The sequence below is a fragment of the Anolis sagrei genome, chromosome 12, assembly GCF_037176765.1.
Source record: "Anolis sagrei isolate rAnoSag1 chromosome 12, rAnoSag1.mat, whole genome shotgun sequence".
Taxonomy (NCBI): Eukaryota; Metazoa; Chordata; class Lepidosauria; order Squamata; family Dactyloidae; genus Anolis; species Anolis sagrei.
This window is the reverse complement of record NC_090032.1, coordinates 3,036,689-3,058,031: the sequence shown is the minus strand read 5'-3', so window position 1 is coordinate 3,058,031 and position 21,343 is coordinate 3,036,689. Positions and strand designations below refer to the sequence as shown.

The following is a 21,343-nucleotide window of genomic DNA, read 5'->3' as shown; positions in this document are numbered from 1 at the left end:
TTCTGGGACTTGGTATTGGAGATTCCTAATCTGAGAAGGCACATCGGAACAGCCAGGTCTTCAAGTTCTTTCTGAAGACTGCCAATGTGGGGGCCTGTCTAAGATCCTTTGGGAGGGCGTTCCAGAGTCGGGGGGCCACCACAGAAAAGGCCCTGTCTCGAGTCCCACCAAGCGCGCTTGCGATGCAGGTGGGATCACGAGCAGGGCCTCTCCAGATGTCCGGAGTGAACGCGTGGGTTCGTAGATGGAGATGCGGTCAAGCAGGTAGGGTGGTCCCAAACCGTTCAGGGCTTTGTAGGTAAGCACCTGCACCTTAAATTGGGCTCGGAAAATAAATGGCAGCCAGTGGAGCTCCTTGAACAGGAGGGTTGACCTCTCTCTGTAAGGAGCACCAGTTAACATCCTGGCTGCTGCCCGTTGGATCAGTTGGAATTTCCGAGCCGTTTTCAAGGGCAGCGCCACATAGAGCGCATTGCAGTAGTCCAATCTAGAGGTGACCAAGGCATGGACCACCCTGACCAGATCAGCCTTTGCAAGGTTTCCCTTCCCTGGTGGCGAGCTGCCATGCAGAGGTGAGGTGGGCGTGGCTAAGCACAGCTCTTCTTGAAGGTCAATGTGGGTGCGGCCTTTAGAAAGAGATGTTCTTAGCCATGCCCACCTCATCCCTCTTCAGCGCCGTGTTCACTCCCAGCCGGGGAAGGGAGACTGCGAGATTTTGAAACGTGGCCTTCAAGAAGGGAAACCACAAGGCTTTGCCAAAGTTGCTTAATTGTTCTAAAAATCAAAATAACTGTGGGAGACATCCGTAAATAATTCCGAACAATGGGTAAGTGGTTTAAATTCGGAATTACTCCTCCCACTATTCCTGCATGGCTCGAAATTGGTTCAAAAGGGATTTTTTTCCGAATTAATTATGATTTTAGAAGCTCCCGAATTAACTTACCCAAGCCTAGAGACAACCAACTAGGGCAGTGATGGGCAACCTTTTGAGCTTAGTGTGTCAAAATTTGCCAAAACCTGAGCATAACTTGAGTAGAGTGTCTGAGAAAAAAAACAATAATTTTGCAATATTTATAGTTTAAATAAGAAAAATGTATAATCCGTGGGGAGTTATGGAGTGAACAATGCTCAAACATGCAGATGTTACATTTGTAGAGCCTTTTACAAATTTAAGGATGGAAATAAAGTCCTGAGCTGCACCAGACAAGGATGTTAAAGTCTCCCAGCACCAACAAGCGCTGGGAAGCCAGGGTCGAATTGGAGACCACCTCTGCTAGCTCAGACAGGGAAACTGCTGGGTCGCGGGGTGGGCGGAACAGCACATCTGACCACGGCGATGGATTGCCGAAAGACTACTGCGACCCCTAATCCCCCCCCCCCCTGTCTGTCCTGCTTATGCACTCTGAAACCCGGTGGACATAGCTGAGTGAGATTTACTCCCCCCAGCTCATCCAACCAGGTCTCAGTAATGCAAGCCAGATCCGCCCTCTCATCCAGGATCAAATCCTGAATGGCAGCGGTCTTACCATTGACAGATCTAGAATTAATCAGCAGGAAAATGGACCACCTCTTTAGAGGTTTTGCCTCTTTTTCAAGAACCCTAACCCTAACATAGGTTCACCATCACGGAACTAGAGTCTGATGTTATAGGTCAGAAGAAGGCAAAAACAAACCTATGATCATTCTTTGACAGAAAAATACCCCATGAAATCCATGGTGTCACCACAAATAAAGAAGCAAGTGGAAAGCACAACTATACAAAAAGCCCACTGCATTCAGTGTGGAGTCTTCTCAGATCAATGGATGGAAGATGACACGCTGGAATGAACATCCTTCACCGTTTCATTGACTTTCCTTGTAAGGTGCTGATTGAAGCAGAATTCTTGGCTCTGATTGTTTTGGTCTTATTAAAGTAATTTTGGAGATGATGAAACCAGCAGATTTTGAAGCATCAGTAATTAAGAGCTCAACTGTGAATGGGTGACACAGCTGAGGACGTCACCAAGAGAGTATAAAAGCCCTCTCCTGTCCACAGTCCTCCATCAGCTTCATCGCTTGCCTTCTCTTGCCTTCTCTTCATCTGAGGAACCGGTAAGCATGGCTTCTTCCTTGCATTGACATCTGTATCTCTTCAAATATGGTCTTACCCAGAGCTATGCAATGTTAGTAATGGTATAATGGTCTAAGTCAGGGGTTCTCAACCTTCCTAATGCTGCGACCCCTTAGTACAGTTCCTTATGTTGTGGTGACCCCCAACCATAACATTATTTTCATTGACTGTAAGTTTGCTAATGTTATGAATCGTAATGAAAAAATCTGATATACAGGATGTATTTTCATTCACTGGAGCAAATTTGGCACAATACCCGATACTGGTGGGATTGGGGGGGATATTGATTTTGTCATTTGGGAGTTGTAGTTCATGGGATTTATAGTTCACCTGCAATCAAAGAGCATTCTGAACTCCCTCAAAGATGGAATTGAACCAAATTTGGCACACAGAACTTCCATGACCAACAGAAAATAACTGAAAGGGTTTGGTGGCATTGACCTTGAGTTTTGGAGTTGTAGTTCACCTACTTCCAGAGAGCATGGTGGAAAATAGACATTGACAGTTGGGAGTTGTAGTTGCTTTCATTTATAGTTCACCTGCAATCAAAGAGCATTCTGAACTCCATCAACGATGGAATTGAACCAAATTTGACACACAGAACTCCCATGACCAACAGAAAATGCTGAAAGGGTTTGGTGGGCATTGACCTTGAGTTTTGGAGTGTAGTTCACCTACTTCCAGAGAGCACTGTGAACTCAAACAATGATGGATCTGGACCATGAGCATGACTACTCAATATGTTCAAATGTGAATGTTGGTGGAGTTTGGGGGAAATAGAATCTTGACATTTGGGAGTTGTTGTTGCTGGGATTTATAGTTAACTTACAATCAAAGAGCATTCTGAACCCAGCCCACAATGGATCTGCACCAAACTTGGTACACTTCCAACATGGCCAATGTTGAATACTAGTGTGGTTGGGGGGAGCCTATTTTAGAATTCTGGGAGTTGTAGTTCACCAACACTAAAAAGGTAGAGAAGGACAGGTGGAGAGATCTTCAGCCTTCTCTACCGGAAAGATCCCCAAGACCATCAGAAATATGTGTTTTCTGATGGTCTTTGGTGAACCCTCTGAAACTCCCTTTGCGACCCCTCCAGGGGTCCCGACCCCCAGGTTGAGAAACACTGATCTAAGATCTGTATCCTATAGCAGAGTTTCAAGTCAAGTAGACTCATCACATCCATTTTGAATGGTGGGTTCATTGAGAATTAGGTAACAACATTTAAATAGATACCCATCTAAAGACTGGAATGAAATGAATGATTTCACTTTGTGAGGTCTATTACTACCATTACTGTTGACATTGAAACCTTTCTTTTGTTTGGCATCTCTCTTGTTCTTTCAGACTCACCTCCATCACTCAACACCATGGCCAACTGTGGACTTGCCTCTGCTGTCCCATCTTGTGAAGCCACTCCATCTGTTGCCTTTGGATCCGGAGGCTCCCGAGGATTGGGAAGACTTGGCGGAAATCTTGGCTATGGTTATGGCTCTGCCTTCGGCTTCGGCAATGGATTCAGTTCTGGCTATGGCCTTGGGGGCAACGTTGCAGATGCTGCCAGTTTGGGAGTCCTCTCCGGAGTGAACCCATCTTGCATCAACCAGCTTCCCCCATCAGAAGCCGTGGTCGACCCAGCGCCATTTGTGATCACCATCCCCGGCCCCATCCTCTCTGCCACCCCCGAGCCTCTCCTTGTTGGAGGCAACACTCCTTGCGCTGTGAATGGAGTTGGCCTTAGTGGAGTTGGTAGTGGATTTTATGGTGGGAATTATGGTGGGTTTTATGGTGGTCTAAATAGGGGGCTAAATGGTGGTCTGAATAGGGGGCTATACGGTGGGTATCTTGGGAGCCATTCCGGATTCCTGGGAAGAAGTAGCAGCATCTATGGCCCCTGCGCATAAGTTCTCATGGACTTTTGACCCTGGAAATGAAACAACGGAACACTCAGGCTTGGGTTTAGTTGGGCTGAACACCCCCTTCTTGGATGACATCCATGGGAGCGGGCCAATCTTCAGCACCACTAGACATCAGAGCCACCTCTCTCTTTAACCATCCTAAATATATGTCTCTCTGTTGTCTCTTTCTGTTTCCATATTTATTTCTCTACAATCCTTCAACTGAGCACATTGAAGAGTATAGAATGCCTGGACTCCTCCGTCAATGTACCACCCAAGCCAAAAAATCTAACGCAACACAGATCTGCTTAGCCTTTGGTGATAATAATTGCAACTGTGGAAGCAATGGAGTTGCTGTTCGTTCATCTGTGTTCTTTATGATTACTCCTTTTCTGAACCTGTCCTGTTTGTTTTGAATTTCTGTACTTCTATCTTCAATAAAATTGACTTTGCATGATAACTCTTTGCTTTTTGGGTTTTCTTTTTAAAAATATATATGTATATATATATATTTAGGGTTTTGTTTAAAGAAATGAAAAGGAAAATGGATATTGTAAGATTGAAAGTGGGAGGACAATAGCAGTGTTTCTCAACCTGGGGGTTGGGACCCCTCGGGGGGTCATGAGGGGGTGTCAGAGGGGTCGCCAAAGACCATCACAAAACACAGCATTTTCTGTTGGTTATTGGGGGTTCTGTGTAGGAAGTTGAGTCCAATTCTATCATTGGTGGGGTTCAGAATGTTCTTTGATTGTTGGTGGACTATAAATCCCAGCAACTACAACTCCCAAATGTCAAGATTCTATTTTCCTCAAACTCCACCAGTGTTCACATCTGGGCATATTGAGTATTCGTGTAGAGTTTGGTCCAGATCCATCATTGTTTGAGTCCACAGTGATCTCTGGATGTAGGTGAACTACATCTCCAAAACCAAAGGACACTGCCCACCAAACCCTTCCAGTATTTTCTGTTGGTCATGGGAGAACTGTATGCCAAGTTTGCTTCAATTCCTTCGTTGGTGGGGTTCAGAATGCTCTTTGATTGTAGGTGAACTATAAATCCCAGCAACTACAAGTCTCAAATGACAAAATCATTTTTTTGAGTGAAGGACATACATTGGATTGTTAGGTGTCTTGTGTCCAAATTTGGTGTCAATTCGTCCAGTCGTTTTTGAGTTCTGTTCATCCCAGAAACGAAAATTACATTTTTATTTATATAGATAATGTAATCCAATACGGAGCCCCCGGTGGTGCAGTGGGTTAAAACACTGAGCTGCTGAACTTGTTGATCGAAAGGTCGCAGGTTCGATTCCGGGGAGCGGCGTGAGCTTCCGCTGCCAGCCCTAGCTTCTGCCAACCTAGCAGTTCGAAAACATGCAAATGTGAGTAGATCAATAGGTACCGCTCTGGCGGGAAGGTAACGGCGCTCCATGCAGTCATGCCGGCCACATGACCTTGGAGGTGTCTACGGACAATGCTGGCTCTTCGGCTTAGAAATGGAGATGAGCACCACACCCCAGAGTCAGACATGACTGGACTTAATGTCAGGGGACTACCTTTACCTTTACCTTTTTAATCCAATACACTACTATTAATAATAATATGGTTTTATATTTATATATTTATATTACATGTAATATTATTAATAATATTACAATATAATGGTATAGTACAATATAGTAAAATATAATACTGATATTGTACTATGCTAGCACATAAATGTCGTAAATAAATAAAGTAGGAAATGTAAAAACAATAGAAGGATAGATAGATAGATAGATAGACAGACAGATAGATAGACATGGAAAGAGAAAAATAGGAAAAATATTTAAAAAACTAAATTACTAAAAATAAGGAAGGAAGGGGTTCAGAAGGATGGCACATAAATGTTGTAAATAAATAAAGAAGAAAATGTTTTTAAAAAGAAGAAATAGAAGGAAAAATAGATAGATAGATATGGAGAGAGAGAAATAGGAAAATATTTTAAAATTACTAAAAATAAAAAAGGAAAGGGTTGAGAAGGGCGGCACATAAATGTCATAAATAAATAAAGCAGGAAATGTTAAAAAAAGAAAAAATAGAAGGAAAGATAGATAGATAGATAGATAGATAGATAGATAGATAGATATGGAGAGAGAAAATAGGAAAAAATATTTAAAAATTACTAAAAATAAATAAGGAAAGGGTTGAGAATGGCGGCACATAAATGTCGTAAATAAATACCAGGGAAATGGCTATCAACCAAGTAAGGGAAAAAAACAAATAAAACAGATAACAAAAATAATCAAAAAGGACAAGGAATTAACGACTGACAAGGAAATATTAATGGAATTTAGAAAGTTTTATGGCCAATTATATACGAATGATCAGATAACAAAAGAAGAAATTATGAAATATATTGGTCAGATGAAACTACATAAAATTGCGGACGAGGACAGGGAAAAATTGAACAGAGAAATAGCGGAGGAAGAGATAGAAAAAGCAATAAATAAAATGGATGCAGATAAAGCACTGGGACCAGATGGGTTCATGGCGGGCTTTTATAAATCATTCATGCAAGTGTTAACACCAATATTTTAAAAAAATCTTAAATGAGGCAATGGAATATCAAAAAATACCAGACTCATGGAGTGAGGCAGAAATTACAGTAATACATAAGGAAGGAACATTGGACTCAGACATCAAGAATTATAGACAGATCTCTTTGTTGAATACGGACTATAAAATATTTGCAAATATCATGGCCACGAGACTAAAAGGATTTTTAAATGAATGGATAGGAGAGGAACAAACTGGGTTCCTCCCAAATAGACACATGAAAGAAAATATTCACACAGTATTGGATCTTCTGGAATATTATGAGGTTAACCACCAAAAAGAATTTGCCATATTATCAATAGATGCTGAAAAAGCCTTTGATAATTTAAATTGGGATTTCTTTAAGATATTAATACAAGAATTGGATATGGGAGACAAATTTATCAATGCAGTTAATGCTATTTACAACCACCAAAAAGCTAAATTTAAGATAAATGGTCAAGTGACAGAAGAATTTATCTTTTCAAAGGGTACGAGACAAGGGTGCCCCCTATCCACATTTATATTTATAATGGCGGTGGAAGTTCTGATGAAAAAAATTAGAGAAGATGGAAATATCAAAGGAACAAAAATCAGGAAATTTCAATACAAAATTCGAGCTTTTGCAGATGATCTGTTAGGAATCATTGAGGACCCAAGCAATAATTTACAAAATTGGATTAATAAAATAGAAGAGTTTGGGAAAGTGGCAGGATTTAAGATGAATATGAGGAAAATGACATTGTTATTGAAAAATGTAGATAAAGAAAAACAAGAGAAGATCCGGAAACAACTTGGTGTGGAAATTGTAAAAAAAATAAATAAATCTAGGAGTCTGGCTTTCAGCAAGAAATGGCCAACTCTTAAAAATAATTACGAAATGATATGGAAAAAGATCCAGAAAGACCTTCAAGATTGGAATCGCCTCAAATTGCCCTTACTCGGCCGAATATCTCTAGTTAAAATGAATGTGTTACCAAAACTAATATTCCTTTTCCAGAATATACCTGTAATAAGAAACTAGACCCTATATAAAAATGGAAGAAAGATTTATTAAAATTTGTCTGGAAGGGGAAAAGACCAAGAATAAATTATATAAATGTAATTGACAAAAAAGCAAGAGGTGGTCTTGGCTTCCCGGACTTGAAAACTTATCATGAAGCGTGTGCGCTTCTATGGGTAAAAGATTGGATGACATTAAAGAAAGAGAAATGTTTAAATTTGGAGGGCCACGATTTGAGGGTAGGTTGGCATGCTGGTATGATAGAGAAATTAAAGAAAAAAATTGGTAATCATTTTTTTGTTGTAGTTGTTCATTCGTTCAGTCGTCTCCGACTCTTTGTGACCTCATGAACCAGCCCACGCCAGAGCTCCCTGTTGGCCGTCACCACCCCCAGCTCCTTCAAGGTCAGTCCAGTCACTTCAAGGATGCCATCCATCCATCTTGCCCTTGGTCGGCCCCTCTTCCTTTTTCCTTCTACTTTCCTCAGCATGTCTTCTCTAGGCTTTTCTGTCTCCTCATGATGTAGCCAAAGTACTTCAACTTTGTCTCTAGTATCCTTCCCTCCAGTGAGCAGTCGAGCTTTATTTCCTGGAGGATGGACTGGTTGGATCTTCTCGCAGTCCAAGGCACTCTCAGAACTTTCCTCCAACACCACAGCTCAAAAGCATCGATCTTCCTTCGCTCGGCCTTCCCTAAGGTCCAGCTCTCACCTCCGTAGGTGACTACAGGGAAGACCATGGCTTTGACTAGGCGGATCTTTGTTGTCAGTCTGATGTCTCTACTCTTTACTATTTTATGGAGACTGGACATTGCTCTCCTCCCAAGAAGGAAGCGTCTTCTGATTTCCTGGCCACAGTCTGCATCTGCAGTAATCTTTGCGCCTAGAAATACAAAGTCTTGCCGTACGCCTTTCTCAATCTTGAACCAGTCTGTTGTTCCGTGGTCAGTTCTGACTGTTGCTACTTGGTCCTTGTACAGATTCCTCAGGAGAGAGGGAAGGGGGCTTGGTATGCCCATCCCACCCAGAACTTGCCACAATTTATTATGATCCACACAGTCAAAGGCTTTAGAATAGTCAATGAAGCAGAAATAGATGTTTTTCTGGAACTCCCTGCCTTTCTCCATTCTCCAGCGGATATTGGCAATCTGGTCTCTCGTTCCTCTGCCTTTTCTAAACCCAGCTTGAACATCTGGTATCTCTCGCTCCATGTATTGCTGGAGTTTTCCTTGCAGGATCTTGAGCATTACCTTACTGGCATGAGAAATAAGGGCCACTGTACGGAAGTTTGAGCAGTCTTTCGTATTTCCCTTTTTTGGTATGGGGTTATAAGTTGATTTTTTCCAGTCTGATAATCATTTTGTTAGAGCCTCACTATTAAGATCTTGGATGAGGTATAAAAAACTTTTTTACAAAATGATGCCACTATGGGTTTCTCCAATGGAGGCCCATCAAAGGAGACTTTTAGGTTGGAGAATATGGCCGACATATAAAGACATTTTAATTAAAACAGATATTAAGACTTTTGAATAATTGAAGACAAGCTACGAAAACATAACATGGCTTCACTATTTACAAATTAAAGACTATTATAAACAAGACATAAAAATAGGATTTGACTAGGATGAAAACATATGGGATAAAATTTTGAAGAGGGAAAAGAAAAAAGTTACAACGATTTATAACAAACTATTAACATGGTTAACCGAAAAGAAACGGGTCAAATCATGCATGATCAAATGGGCAGAAAACTTGAGGAGACCAATCCAATTCAGAGAGTGGGAACAAATGTGGAACAAAAAGTTAAAATATACATATGCCATGGATTTGAAGGAGAACGGGTTTAAAATGTTCCACAGGTGGTACATCACTCCAAAAAAAAAAAAATTAAGCCGTATGTATAAAAACACATCTGATAAATGTTGGAAATGCTGTGACCAAATAGGTACTTTCTATCATATGTGGTGGACATGTAAGGAAACATCTAAACATTGGTCTTTAATCCACGAGGAGACACAAAAATGTTTAAACAAAAAGAAGAAACCAGAGTATTATTTGTTAGGCTTTACTGACTTGTATTTACAACTTGATGAAAACGAAGACAAACTGTTAACATTTATTACAACAGCGGCTAGAATTATCTTTGCAAAGTTTTGGAAAAAAGAACAAATCCCGACTATTGAGGAGTGGCTGGACAAGGTCAAAGAAATAAGAGACATGGATGAACTAACTATTTTGTTAAAGAAAAATACCAGGAAATCTTTTATAGATTTCCCGGTATTTTTCTTTAACAAAAAAGACAGACTGGGTTCTTTTTTATTATTATGAAAAAAATAGAAAAAAGAAAGAGACAAAGAAGATGTAAATAAAATAACGAAACAAAAGATAAGAAGATCCTAAGATTGGAATGAAAGTCATTTTATTTTATTTTTGATTTTTGTATTTTTTCGTATTTTTTTCTCTCTGTGTGTTTTTTCTCCTTTTGTGTTCTTTTTTATTGATTGTGTTTCCTACTTTCCTATCATCTTCCTGAACGTTCCCCCTCTTTCCATGTATTTATGTTTAAACTGATTAATAAAATTTATTTTAAAAAAATAGATATCTTGAGCAACGATTAATCAATTTGCCCCAAAGAAATGGGAAATTCCTGTTTCCATTTGATGTTTGATGTTTTGTTTTATGTCTGTTATAACAGTCTGTGCTTTTTGTTCGATTTTAGTTTGTTAAGTCATAATTCGTTTTTATATATTTATTTATTTATTTATTTATTATTCAAACTTATATGCCGCCACTCCCCTAGGGCTCGGAGCGGCTTACAAGAAACAAACTCAAATCTAACACAATTTAAAACAACATATCAAAGATCGAAAGCCTGTCGAAACAAATATGTCTTACAAGCCCTGCAGAAAGCTGATAAATTCCGCAAGGCACGGACTTCAGGTGGCAGAGTGTTCCAGAGCGATGGTGCCACTGCTGTAAAAGCTCTGTGTCTGGTTGCTGTTAGACGCAAGGTTTTAAAACTAGGAATTTCCAACAAATTTTGGTCCTCAGAACGGAGGGATCTCTGGGGTTGGGAGGGGGTGAGGCGGTCCCTCAGGTACATCGGCCCCAGACCACGCAAGGCCTTAAAGGGGAGTACCATCACTATGAAAGTGATCCGGTGCTCAAATTGGTAACCAATGCAGCTGTAGTAAGATTGGTGTGATGTGGCATCTCATCGGAATTCCCGCAAGAAGCCGAGCAGCTGCGTTTTGTACCAACTTGAGCTTCCGGATCACCGACAGAGGGAGGTCAATGTAGAGGGCGTTACAGTAGTCCAGTCTTGAGATGACCATGGCCTGGAGTACCATAGCCAGGTCGTCCCTGGACAGGGAGGGGGCCAGCCGTCTAGCCTGCCGCAGGTGAAAGAAGGCGGTTCTGCTCACGGCGGAGAGAGACCTGGGCCTCCATCCTCAGCAGAGGGTCCAAAAGGACTCCCAGACTCTTGACCAACGATGATAGGCGTAGCGCCTCGCCATCCAGGATAGGCAGCTGGATATCCAGCCATATGATCTCCGTCTTTGCTGGATTCACCCTCAACCTGCTGGCACGCAGCCATCCAGTCACGGCCTCGAGGCACTGAGGGAAACAATCGGGTACAGAGTCCGGTCAGCCTTCCATCTTCAACATAAGCTGAGTGTCATCAGCATACTGGTAACACTCCAGGCCAAAACCTCAAACCAGCTGAGCAAGTGGTCGCATATAGATGTCAAACAATAGAGGGGAGAGAATGGTCCCCTGAGGAACCCCACAAAAGAGAGAGGGGACCTCTCAGAGACCAGGCCTCCCCTCTCCACTCGCTGTCCACAGTTGTGAAGAAAGGAGGGGAGCCAATTCAAAGCTGTCCCCTGACTCCAACAGCAGCAAGGCGGTGGGTCAGAAGAAGTGGTCGACTGTGTCAAATGCTGCTGTGAGATCCAGTAACACAAGCAGTGCCAACCTGCCCTGGCCAAGCTGGCATCGAAGGTGATCCGTGATGGAGACAGTCTCTGTCCCGTGCCCCACACGGAAGCCGGACTGGAAGGGATCTAATCCGGCAGTGTCGTCTAAGAACTGCTGCAACTGCTCCTCTGCTGCCCTCTCCATCACCTTGGAACAGAAGATTCGAAACTGAGAGGTAACTGGAGGGAACCGAACAATCTAAGTGTGGTTTCATTAATATGTTGCGGTGCATAAAATTGTTATTATGCATGTATTGTTGTATTCAGGCATTGAATGTTTGCCTTTTATGTTTGGAATCTGCCCTGAGTCCCTTTGGGGAGATAGAGCGGAATATAAATAAATGTTTATATTATTATTATTATTATTATTATTATTATTATTATTATTATGTTTTATTTGCTTTGTTAGGAGTCCCAACAGAAGCCTAACACCTTCTGCTTTCCGAAATACTTTGTCCCATTCTGCCTAATGGTAGGGCTGGTTCTTAGGCTTGGGTAACCACGGAAAAAATTGATTCTAAACTGATTTCGTTTTTAGGGGGCCCTTGCGTTTCGTTTTTTTTAATAATTCCGAAATTTTCCTTTTAAAAATTTCGAAATATATGAAATTTCGTATAATTACAAATCGATTCATTAATGGCGGACGCGATTGCGCAATATGCTAAAAAAACCTCCAAATGGGACAGGGGGAACTTCTGAAGCTTCCCTCTCCCTCTGTTGTTGACTTGGTGTGATAAAACACACAACTCTAAAGCTTGCACCAGACATGAGAAAATAATTACGAAATAATTACAAAATAATTACGAAATAATTACAAAATAATTACGAAATAATTACAAAAATAATTACGAAATAAATTGAAAAAATTGTTTCGAATCTAATTTACTCCTCACACTATTCCTGCATGGCTCAATATTGGATCGTAAGCTAATTTAAATACGAATTAATAACGAATTACGAAATTAACGAACGAAACCGCCCAAGCCTACTGGTTCTACCTTGGTCAAGACCTCTGAGTGATTCTATTATTCTTAATTCGTAATGACGCCATAAAACCAGAGTGTTATCATGCAAAGTCAATTTTATTAAAGACTGGAAGATGGCAAATCCAAAAGAAACACAAGCAATTCAGAAAATGATGGGTCACAAACAATGCATGGGAATGGACAGCTTCTCTGTTAGATGCATGGTTGCAGTTTTGATTCGTGTCACATGTTTTTGTGGTTTCTTCACAGCATCTCAAAGTTATGCATTCTTGGATTGGATTGCTGCTATCTTCACAGGAGAGGTTTGTGGATCTGGTGCACTTCAGTGATCTCAAGGGAAGCATTGTAGAGAAAGATAAGAACATAGAGAGGGAAACCAAAGACTGAAGGAAGAATCATGAAAGGGATAGGTGGACCTCATTTCTAGTGATACTAAACACTGTTCCATTGGATTTCACTTAGGAAAGGGGTGCTTAGCTCAGCTAAAACCAGGCCTCAGCGTTCAGTTGTGTGATGTTCCGTTTTTCCTTTTCCTGGCCAAAGGTCTATGAGAACTTACGAGCAGAAGCCACCAAGGTTGCCTCTCTGTCTCAGGAATCCAGAATTACTCCCAAGAAACCCACTAAATTGCCGACCTAATCCACTACCTAATCTACCATATCGCCCACCATAATATCCACTACCGAATCCACCAATGCCAACTCCATTCACGGCACATGGGGCATACCCGCCAACTTCAATAGGCTCGGGGGTGGCAGCGATAATGGGGCCTGGGATGGTGAGCGCAAATGAGGGTGGTTTGACCACAACTTCTGATGGGGGCAGCTGGTTGATGCCAGATGGCTGCACTCCAGAGAGGACTCCAAGACTGGCTGCATCTGCAATGATGCCCCCTAGACTATAGCCAGAACCTAAACCAGAGCCGTAGCCAAAGCCAGAGCCATAGCCATAGCCACAGTCAAGACCTCTGCCAAGTCCTCTGGAGCCTCCGGATCCAAAGGCAACGGTTGGAGTGGCTTCAAAGGATGGGACAGCAGAGGCAGGTCCACAGTTGGCCATGGTGTTGAGAGATAGAGGTGAGTCTGAAAGAACAGGAGAGGTATCACATGAGACACTAAACAGAAAGCTTTCAGTGCCCACCATTGATGGAATCCACACAACCCTTCAGTTGACCTCCTACAGTGCCCAACATTGGTGGAATCCACACAACCCTACAGTTGACCTCCTACAGTGCCCACCATTGATGGAATCCCCACAACACTACAGTTGACCTCCTACAGTGCCCACCATTGATGGAATCCACCGAACCCTACAGTTGACCTCCTACTGTGCTTACCATTGATGGAATCCACAGAACCCTTCAGTTGACCTCCTACAGTGCCCACCATTGAATGAATCCACAGAACCCTACAGTTGACCTCCTACAGTGCCCACCATTGAGGGAATCCACAGAACCCTACAGTTGACCTCCTACAGTGCCCACCATTGAGGGAATCCACAGAACCCTACAGTTGACCTCCTACAGTGCCCACCATTGAATGAATCCACCGTACCCTACAGTTGACCTCCTACAGTGCCTACCATTGATGGAATCCACACAACCCTTCAGTTGACCTCCTACAGTGCCCACCATTGAATGAATCCACCGTACCCTACAGTTGACCTCCTACCGTGCTCACCATTGATGGAATCCACAGAACCCTTCAGTTGACCTCCTACAGTGCCCACCATTGAGGGAATCCACAGAACCCTACAGTTGACCTCCTACAGTGCCCACCATTGATGGAATCCACACAACCCTTCAGTTGACCTCCTACAGTGCCCACCATTGATGGAATCCACACTACAGTTGAACTCCTGTTTAAGGAGCTTCACTGGCTGCTGTTTATTTTCTGGTCCCAATTCAAGGTGCAGGTTATCACCTATATAAAGCCCTAAACGGTTTGGGACACTAAACAGAAAACACATGAGACACAAAACAGAAAACTTTTAGTGCCCACCATTAATGGAATCCACAGAACCCTAGAGTGGACCTCCTACATTGCATGCCAATTTCTACTCTTCAGTTGGTTGATCTTAGAGTAGTACACACCACTATACTAACACTTCAGAACTCTTTGGTAATACCATTTTTTCAGAGATATAGGTTGACCTACAATGAAGGAGTCATACTTACCAGTTGCTCAGATGAGTAGAAAGCAAGAGAAGGCAAGCGATGAAGCTGATGGAAGACTGAGGAACAGTGAAGGCTTTTATACTGTTTTTGGTGGCATCCTGACTCATTGAGCGACACTCCTTTAATATCTTAATTTATGATGCACCAAAATCTGCTGCTTTCATCATTTACAAAATTACTTTAATGATTCCCAAAACCATTAGAACTAATAATTCTGCTTTCATCAGCTCCTTTTGAGGGAGAACAAAAGAAGAATGTAGAATTCTTGCATCTTCTCTTTCTTCATACACAAGTCACCTAATAACATTTGTATTGTTTCCCAGTGACATCAAAGAGGGCCACTTCACCTAGAAACAACCAATCCAGCTCTGGGAAAGATGGATTTCTAGTATTTTGTGTAATGAAGGGTATGTTCTCAGTTTGGTCCAGATCCATCAGGCCATGTAGGAGCCTTTGTGAACCATACATACACCGACACACACACACACACACATACACAGAGAGAGGGGGGAGTATGCATATAGAGAGATGTATTCAGATGATATAGCACTCTTCTCCCTTTCTCGGTTGGGTCTTAAAAATCTTCTGAAGGCCTTCAATATCTCATTATCAGTGATCACTCATGTCCAAGTAGGATGGCCTTCCAAGTGTAGAGTCTTGGTGGTGGGTCTGTAGGTGACTTTGGAGACCTGTTCTAGACCTGCATATTCTTTCACAGTGAGGGCACTTGTTTCAGATGGAAGGTGGACATGGTCAGGGTTGTCTGTAGGTGACTTTGGAGACCTGTTCTAGACCTGCATGTTCTTTCACAGTGAGGGCACTGGTTTCAGATGGAAGGTGGACCTGGTCAGGGTTGTCTGTAGGTGACTTTGGAGACCTGTTCTAGACCTACATGTTCTTTCACAGTGAGGGCACTGGTTTCAGATGGAAGGTGGACCTGGTCAGGGTTGGCTTTTTTCCAGCTTGTTGGAGGCTGTTCTTGACTCCTGCCATGGGGGTGTGTGTGTGCTGTCACTCCATCTTCCATGCTGAGGAGCTTTTCTCTGATAGATGAAGGTGGACCTGGTCAGGGTTGTCTGTAGGTGACTTTGGAGACCTGTTCTAGACCTGCATGTTCTTTCACAGTGAGGGCACTGGTTTCAAATGGAAGGTGGGCCTGGTCAGGGTCAGGGTTGGCTTATTTCCAGCTTGTTGGAGGCTATTCTTTACTCCTGCCATGGGTGTGTGTGTGTGCTGTCACTCCATCTTCCATGCTGAGGAGCTTTTCTCTGATAGATGACCTTAAGGGTGCCTTTATTACCTCCCTGCTAAAAGCAGTACCTATTTATCTACTCACATTTCCGATTTCGACCTGCTAGGTGGGCAGGTGAGCTGGGGTTAGTAGCAGGTGCTCACCCCGATCCGAGATGGAACTGCCAACCTTTCGATCACCAGGATTTGTCTCCAGCACAGCAGTTTAGCCTACTGTGCTAAGCCCGTTCCCTATCACCATCATAAGCATCATCATAGAGATTCCATCTGAAAATTAGGAAGAACTTCCTGACTGAGAGCCATCCAGCAGTGGAACTCTCTACCCCGGAGTGTGGTGGAGGCCCCTTCTTTCAAAGCTTTTGAACAGAGTCTGGATGTCCATCTGTCGGGGGTGCTTTGGATGCAAAATTCCTGCTTCTTGGCAGAATGGGGTTGGACTGGATGGCCCATGAGGTCTCTTCCAACTCTATGATTCTATGATCATCATCATCACCATCTGCAGAAGATCCCGAGGTTACCCATTGATAATAATATTGGAAAGCTGGATTTGGAATTCCTTATTTCTTGGAACCCAAATGAAATTGTGCACTAGCAGAAGCAGTTATGGTCTCCAACATGAGAGCTGAAGAAGTCTGGATGTGGGAAAAAGCCAATTGTGTGATCACCCGTTGTTTCAGGAGAAATCGCAGTCGCTCTGTCTCTGGTTGTGACCCTCCCTGCCCAAAAACCCATCTTAAAATCCAGGTAGCTGTCCCAAGGACTAGGATGTTGGCATGCTGAAAAGCAAGGCACTGAAGGATGATGTCTTCAGCACTCTCCTGAAGACAAATGGAAGAAAGGACCACAGACATACTGTCACATCTCCTCGGCACAACTGTGTATAGTGCGGTGGAGCTGGATGCACTATCTCCCAGTGCCCTGTTTGCCAATGCAATAGGACTCCATTGCGTAGTACAGCGATTGAGATTTTAATCAATAGCAGTATGGATAGGATGTTGTTGTTCATTCATTCAGTCGCTTCCGACTCTTCGTGACCTCATGAACCAGCCCATGCCAGAGCTCCCTGTCGGCTGTCACCACCCCCAGCTCCTTCAAGGTCAAGCCAGTCAGTTCAAGGATGCCATCCATCCATCTTGCCCTTGGTTGGCCCCGCTTCCTTTTCCCTTCTATTTTCCCCACCATAATTGTCTTCTCCAAGCTTTCCTGTCTTCTCATGATGTGGCCAAAATACTTCATTTTTGCCTCTAATCTCCTTCCCTCTAAGGAGCAGTTAGAGAGACCACCCCCAGTTCCTTCAAGGTCAAGCCAGTCACTTCAAGGATGCCATCCATCCATCTTGCCCTTGGTCGGCCCCTCTTCTTTTTCCTTCTATTTTCCCCACCATAATTGTCTTCTCCAAGCTTTCCTGTCTTCTCAAGATGTGGCCAAAATACTTCATCTTTGCCTCTAATCTCCTTCCCACCAATGAGCAGTTGGGCTTTATTTCCTGAAGTATGGACTGGTTGGATCTCCTCGCGGTCCAAGGCACTTTCAGAACTTTCCTCCAACACCACAACTTAAAGCATCTATCTTCCTTCGCTCAGCCTTCCCTTATGGTCCAGCTCTCATATCCATAGGTGAATAGGATACTAAGTGCTTATAAGATTGTAAACCTAGATTACCATATTGTAATGGACTCACTGGATGACAATATTTCATTAGCTTTAGTTGTATTGATATTATTAATACTTTTGCATGATGTCAGTTCTTAGCTATGTTAGTTTCAATTGTTGTGCATCATACCAAATCCCAAGGAAAAAGGTGGTATATAAAGAAGTACTATAATGTGCCAGGATTACCCATTGCTAATAATATAAAAAGTAATATCAATATAGGAAGGTTAGAGTTGGAATCCCATATTTCTTTAAACCCAAATGAAGTTGTAAAGGGGCATAAGCAGTTATGATCTTCAGCATGAGAGCTGAAGAAGTCTGGATGTGGGAAAAAGCCAATTCTTGCCATCCTTAAGCATAATATTCCATGAGTAACTGACACAGTCATGAGCATTTAAGTATTTTGTGGCTGGGTTAAGTCTTGCTCTTTGATGTCTCCAGCTTCCGTTGGCTTTTGATTGTGTTTTCTGTTGGAAGAGATCTTTGAAAGCTTTCCAAAATTGTTGACAAGGGCAGAATGCTTGGACAAACAAGGAAGGAAAGGTATATTTGCACCTCATGCTTTAGGGCTGTAGATAAGATTCCCACATCAAATGCTCACCTCTCACATCAAATGCTCATCTCCCACATCAAATGCTCGTTTCTGCTCTTTGTTCCTTGATGACATCTCCAACATAGAGAGAGTCTACAGTGAATTTATCTTTGGACTTTTCTGAGATTTGGATGTGATCAAAACTGCTATTGGGGTGTCAATTGGGGAAGGTGGACCTGGTCAGGGTGGAAGGTGGACCTGGTCAGGGTTGGTTTATTTCAGGGTGGAAGGTGGACCTGGTCGGCGTTGGATTATTTCAGGGTGGAAGGTGGACCTGGCCAGGGTTGGCTTATTCCAGGGTGGAAGGTGGACCTGGTCAGGGTTGGCTTATTCCAGGGTAGAAGGAGGACCTGGTCAGGATTGGCTTATTCCAGGGTGGAAGGTGGACCTGGTCAGGGTTGGTTTATTCCAGGGTAGAAGGAGGACCTGGTCAGGGTTGGCTTATTCCAGGGTGGAAGGTGGACCTGGTCAGGGTTGGTTTATTCCAGGGTAGAAGGAGGACCTGGTCAGGGTTGGCTTATTCCAGGGTGGAAGGTGGACCTGGTCAGGGTTGGCTTATTCCAGGGTGGAAGGTGGACCTGGTCAGGGTTGGCTTATTCCAGGGTAGAAGGAGGACCTGGTCAGGATTGGCTTATTCCAGGGTGGAAGGTGGACCTGGTCAGGGTTGGTTTATTCCAGGGTAGAAGGAGGACCTGGTCAGGGTTGGCTTATTCCAGGGTGGAAGGTGGACCTGGTCAGGGTTGGTTTATTCCAGGGTAGAAGGAGGACCTGGTCAGGGTTGGCTTATTCCAGGGTGGAAGGTGGACCTGGTCAGGGTTGGCTTATTCCAGGGTGGAAGGTGGACCTGGTCAGGGTTGGCTTATTCCAGGGTAGAAGGAGGACCTGGTCAGGATTGGCTTATTCCAGGGTGGAAGGTGGACCTGGTCAGGGTTGGTTTATTCCAGGGTAGAAGGAGGACCTGGTCAGGATTGGCTTATTCCAGGGTGGAAGGTGGACCTGGTCAGGGTTGGTTTATTCCAGGGTAGAAGGAGGACCTGGTCAGGGTTGGCTTATTCCAGGGTGGAAGGTGGATCTGGTCAGGGTTGGCTTATTCCAGGGTGGAAGGTGGACCTGGTCAGGGTTGGCTTATTCCAGGGTAGAAGGAGGACCCAGTCAGGGTTGGCTTATTCCAGGGTGGAAGGTGGACCTGGTCAGGGTTGGTTTATTCCAGGGTAGAAGGAGGACCTGGTCAGGGTTGGCTTATTCCAGGGTGGAAGGTGGACCTGGTAAGGGTTGGCTTATTTCAGGGTGGAAGGTGGACCTGTTCAGGGTTGGTTTATTCCAGGGTAGAAGGAGGACCTGGTCAGGGTTGGCTTATTTCAGGATAGAAGGTGAACCTGGTCAGGGTTGGCTTATTTCAGCATGGAAGGTGGACCTGGTCAGGGTTGGCTTATTTCAGGGTGGAAGGTGGACCTGGTGAGGGTTGGCTTATTTCAGGGTGGAAGGTGGACCTGGTGAGGGTTGGCCTTTTTCAGGGTGGAAGGTGGACCTGTTCAGGGTTGGTTTATTCCAGGGTAGAAGGAGGACCTGTTCAGGGTTGGCTTATTTCAGGGTGGAAGGTGGACCTGGTCAGGGTTGGCATATTTCAGGGTGGAAGGTGGACCTGGTCAGGGTTGGCATATTTCAGGACCTGGTCAGGGTTGGCTTATTTATGGTGGAAGGTGGACCTGGTCAGGGTTGGTGTATATTGGGGTGGAAGGTGGACCCAGTTAGCATTGACTTATTTCAGGATGGAATGTGAACCTGGTCCGGGTTGGTTTATATTGGGGTGGAAGGTGGACCCGGTCAGGATTGGCTTATTTCAGGGTGGAAGGAGGACCTGGTCAGGGTTGGTTTATTTCAGGGTGGAAGGAGGACCCGGTCAGGGTTGGCTTATTTCAGGGTAGAAGGTGGACCTGGTCAGGGTTGGCTTATTTCAGGGTGGAAGGTGGACCTGGTCAGGGTTGGCTTATTTCAGAGTGGAAGGTGGACCTGGTCAGGGTTGGCTTATTTCAGGGTAGAAGGTGGACCTGGTCTGGGTTGGCTTATTTCAGGGTAGAAGGTGGACCTGGTCTGGGTTGGCTTATTTCAGGGTGGAAAGTGGACCTTGCCAGGGTTGGCTTATTTCAGGGTGGAAGGTGGACCCGGTCAGTCTAAACATGCCCAGCTCCTTAAGCCGCTCCTCATAGAGCTTCTTCTCCAGACCCTTGATCATTTTAGTCGCCCTCCTCTGGACACATTCCAGCTTGTCAATCTCTCTCTTGAATTGTGGTGCCCAGAATTAGACACAATATTCCAGATGTTGTTTAACCAAGGCAGAAGAGAGCATGGGGAGCATGACTTCCCTAGATCTAGACACTATGCTCCTATTGATACTGGCCAAAATCCCATTGGCTTATTTTGCTGCCATGTCACATTGTTGGCTCGTGTTTAACTTGCTGTCCACGAGGACTCCAAGATCTTTTTCACACGTCCTGCTATCGAGCCAGGCCTCATTGTCCCCCATTCTGTATCTTTGTATTTCGTTTTTTCTGCCTGAGTGGAGTATCTTGCATTTGTCCCTGTTGAACTTCATTTTGTTAGTTTTGGCCCATCTTTCTAGTCTGTAAAGATCGTTTTGAATCCTGCTCCTCTCCTCTGGAGTATTGGCTATCCCTCCCAATTTGGTGTCGTCTGCAAACTTGATGATCATGCCTTCTAGCCCTTCATCTTAGTCATGATTGAACATCCTGATCAGGACCGGGCCCAGGACAGAACCCTGCGGCACTCCGCTCGTCACTTCTTTCCAGGATGAAGAGGAAGCCTTGGGGAGAATCACCTCACCATAGTTTTGCCTATCCCACCTTGGACTAGTTTCCTTGCCAGAAGGTCATGGGGGACCTTGTCGAAGGCCTTCCTGAAATCCAGGTATGCTACATCCACGGCATTCCCCACATCTACCCAGCTTGTAACTCTATCGAAAGAAGAGATCAGATGAGTCTGGCATGACTTGTTTTTGATAAATCCATGTTGACTATTAGCGATGACCGCATTTGTTTCTAAGTGTTTGCAGACCACTTCCTTAATCTTTTCCAGAATCTTGCCTGGTATCGACGTGAGGCTGACC

The 21,343-nt window shown here is 43.9% G+C and overlaps 1 protein-coding gene across 1 annotated transcript; it reads left to right on the top strand.

The window, feature by feature from the left end:
- Nucleotides 1-2,002: 2,002 nt before the first annotated feature.
- LOC132764486 (claw keratin-like) lies at nt 2,003-4,468 on the top strand. Its single transcript, XM_060758517.2, has 2 exons — nt 2,003-2,091; nt 3,458-4,468. The coding sequence occupies exon 2, from the start codon at nt 3,481-3,483 to the stop codon at nt 4,012-4,014; it is 534 nt and encodes a 177-aa protein (XP_060614500.2). The 5' UTR covers nt 2,003-2,091; nt 3,458-3,480; the 3' UTR covers nt 4,015-4,468.
- The last annotated feature ends 16,875 nt before the right edge of the window (nt 4,469-21,343 follow it).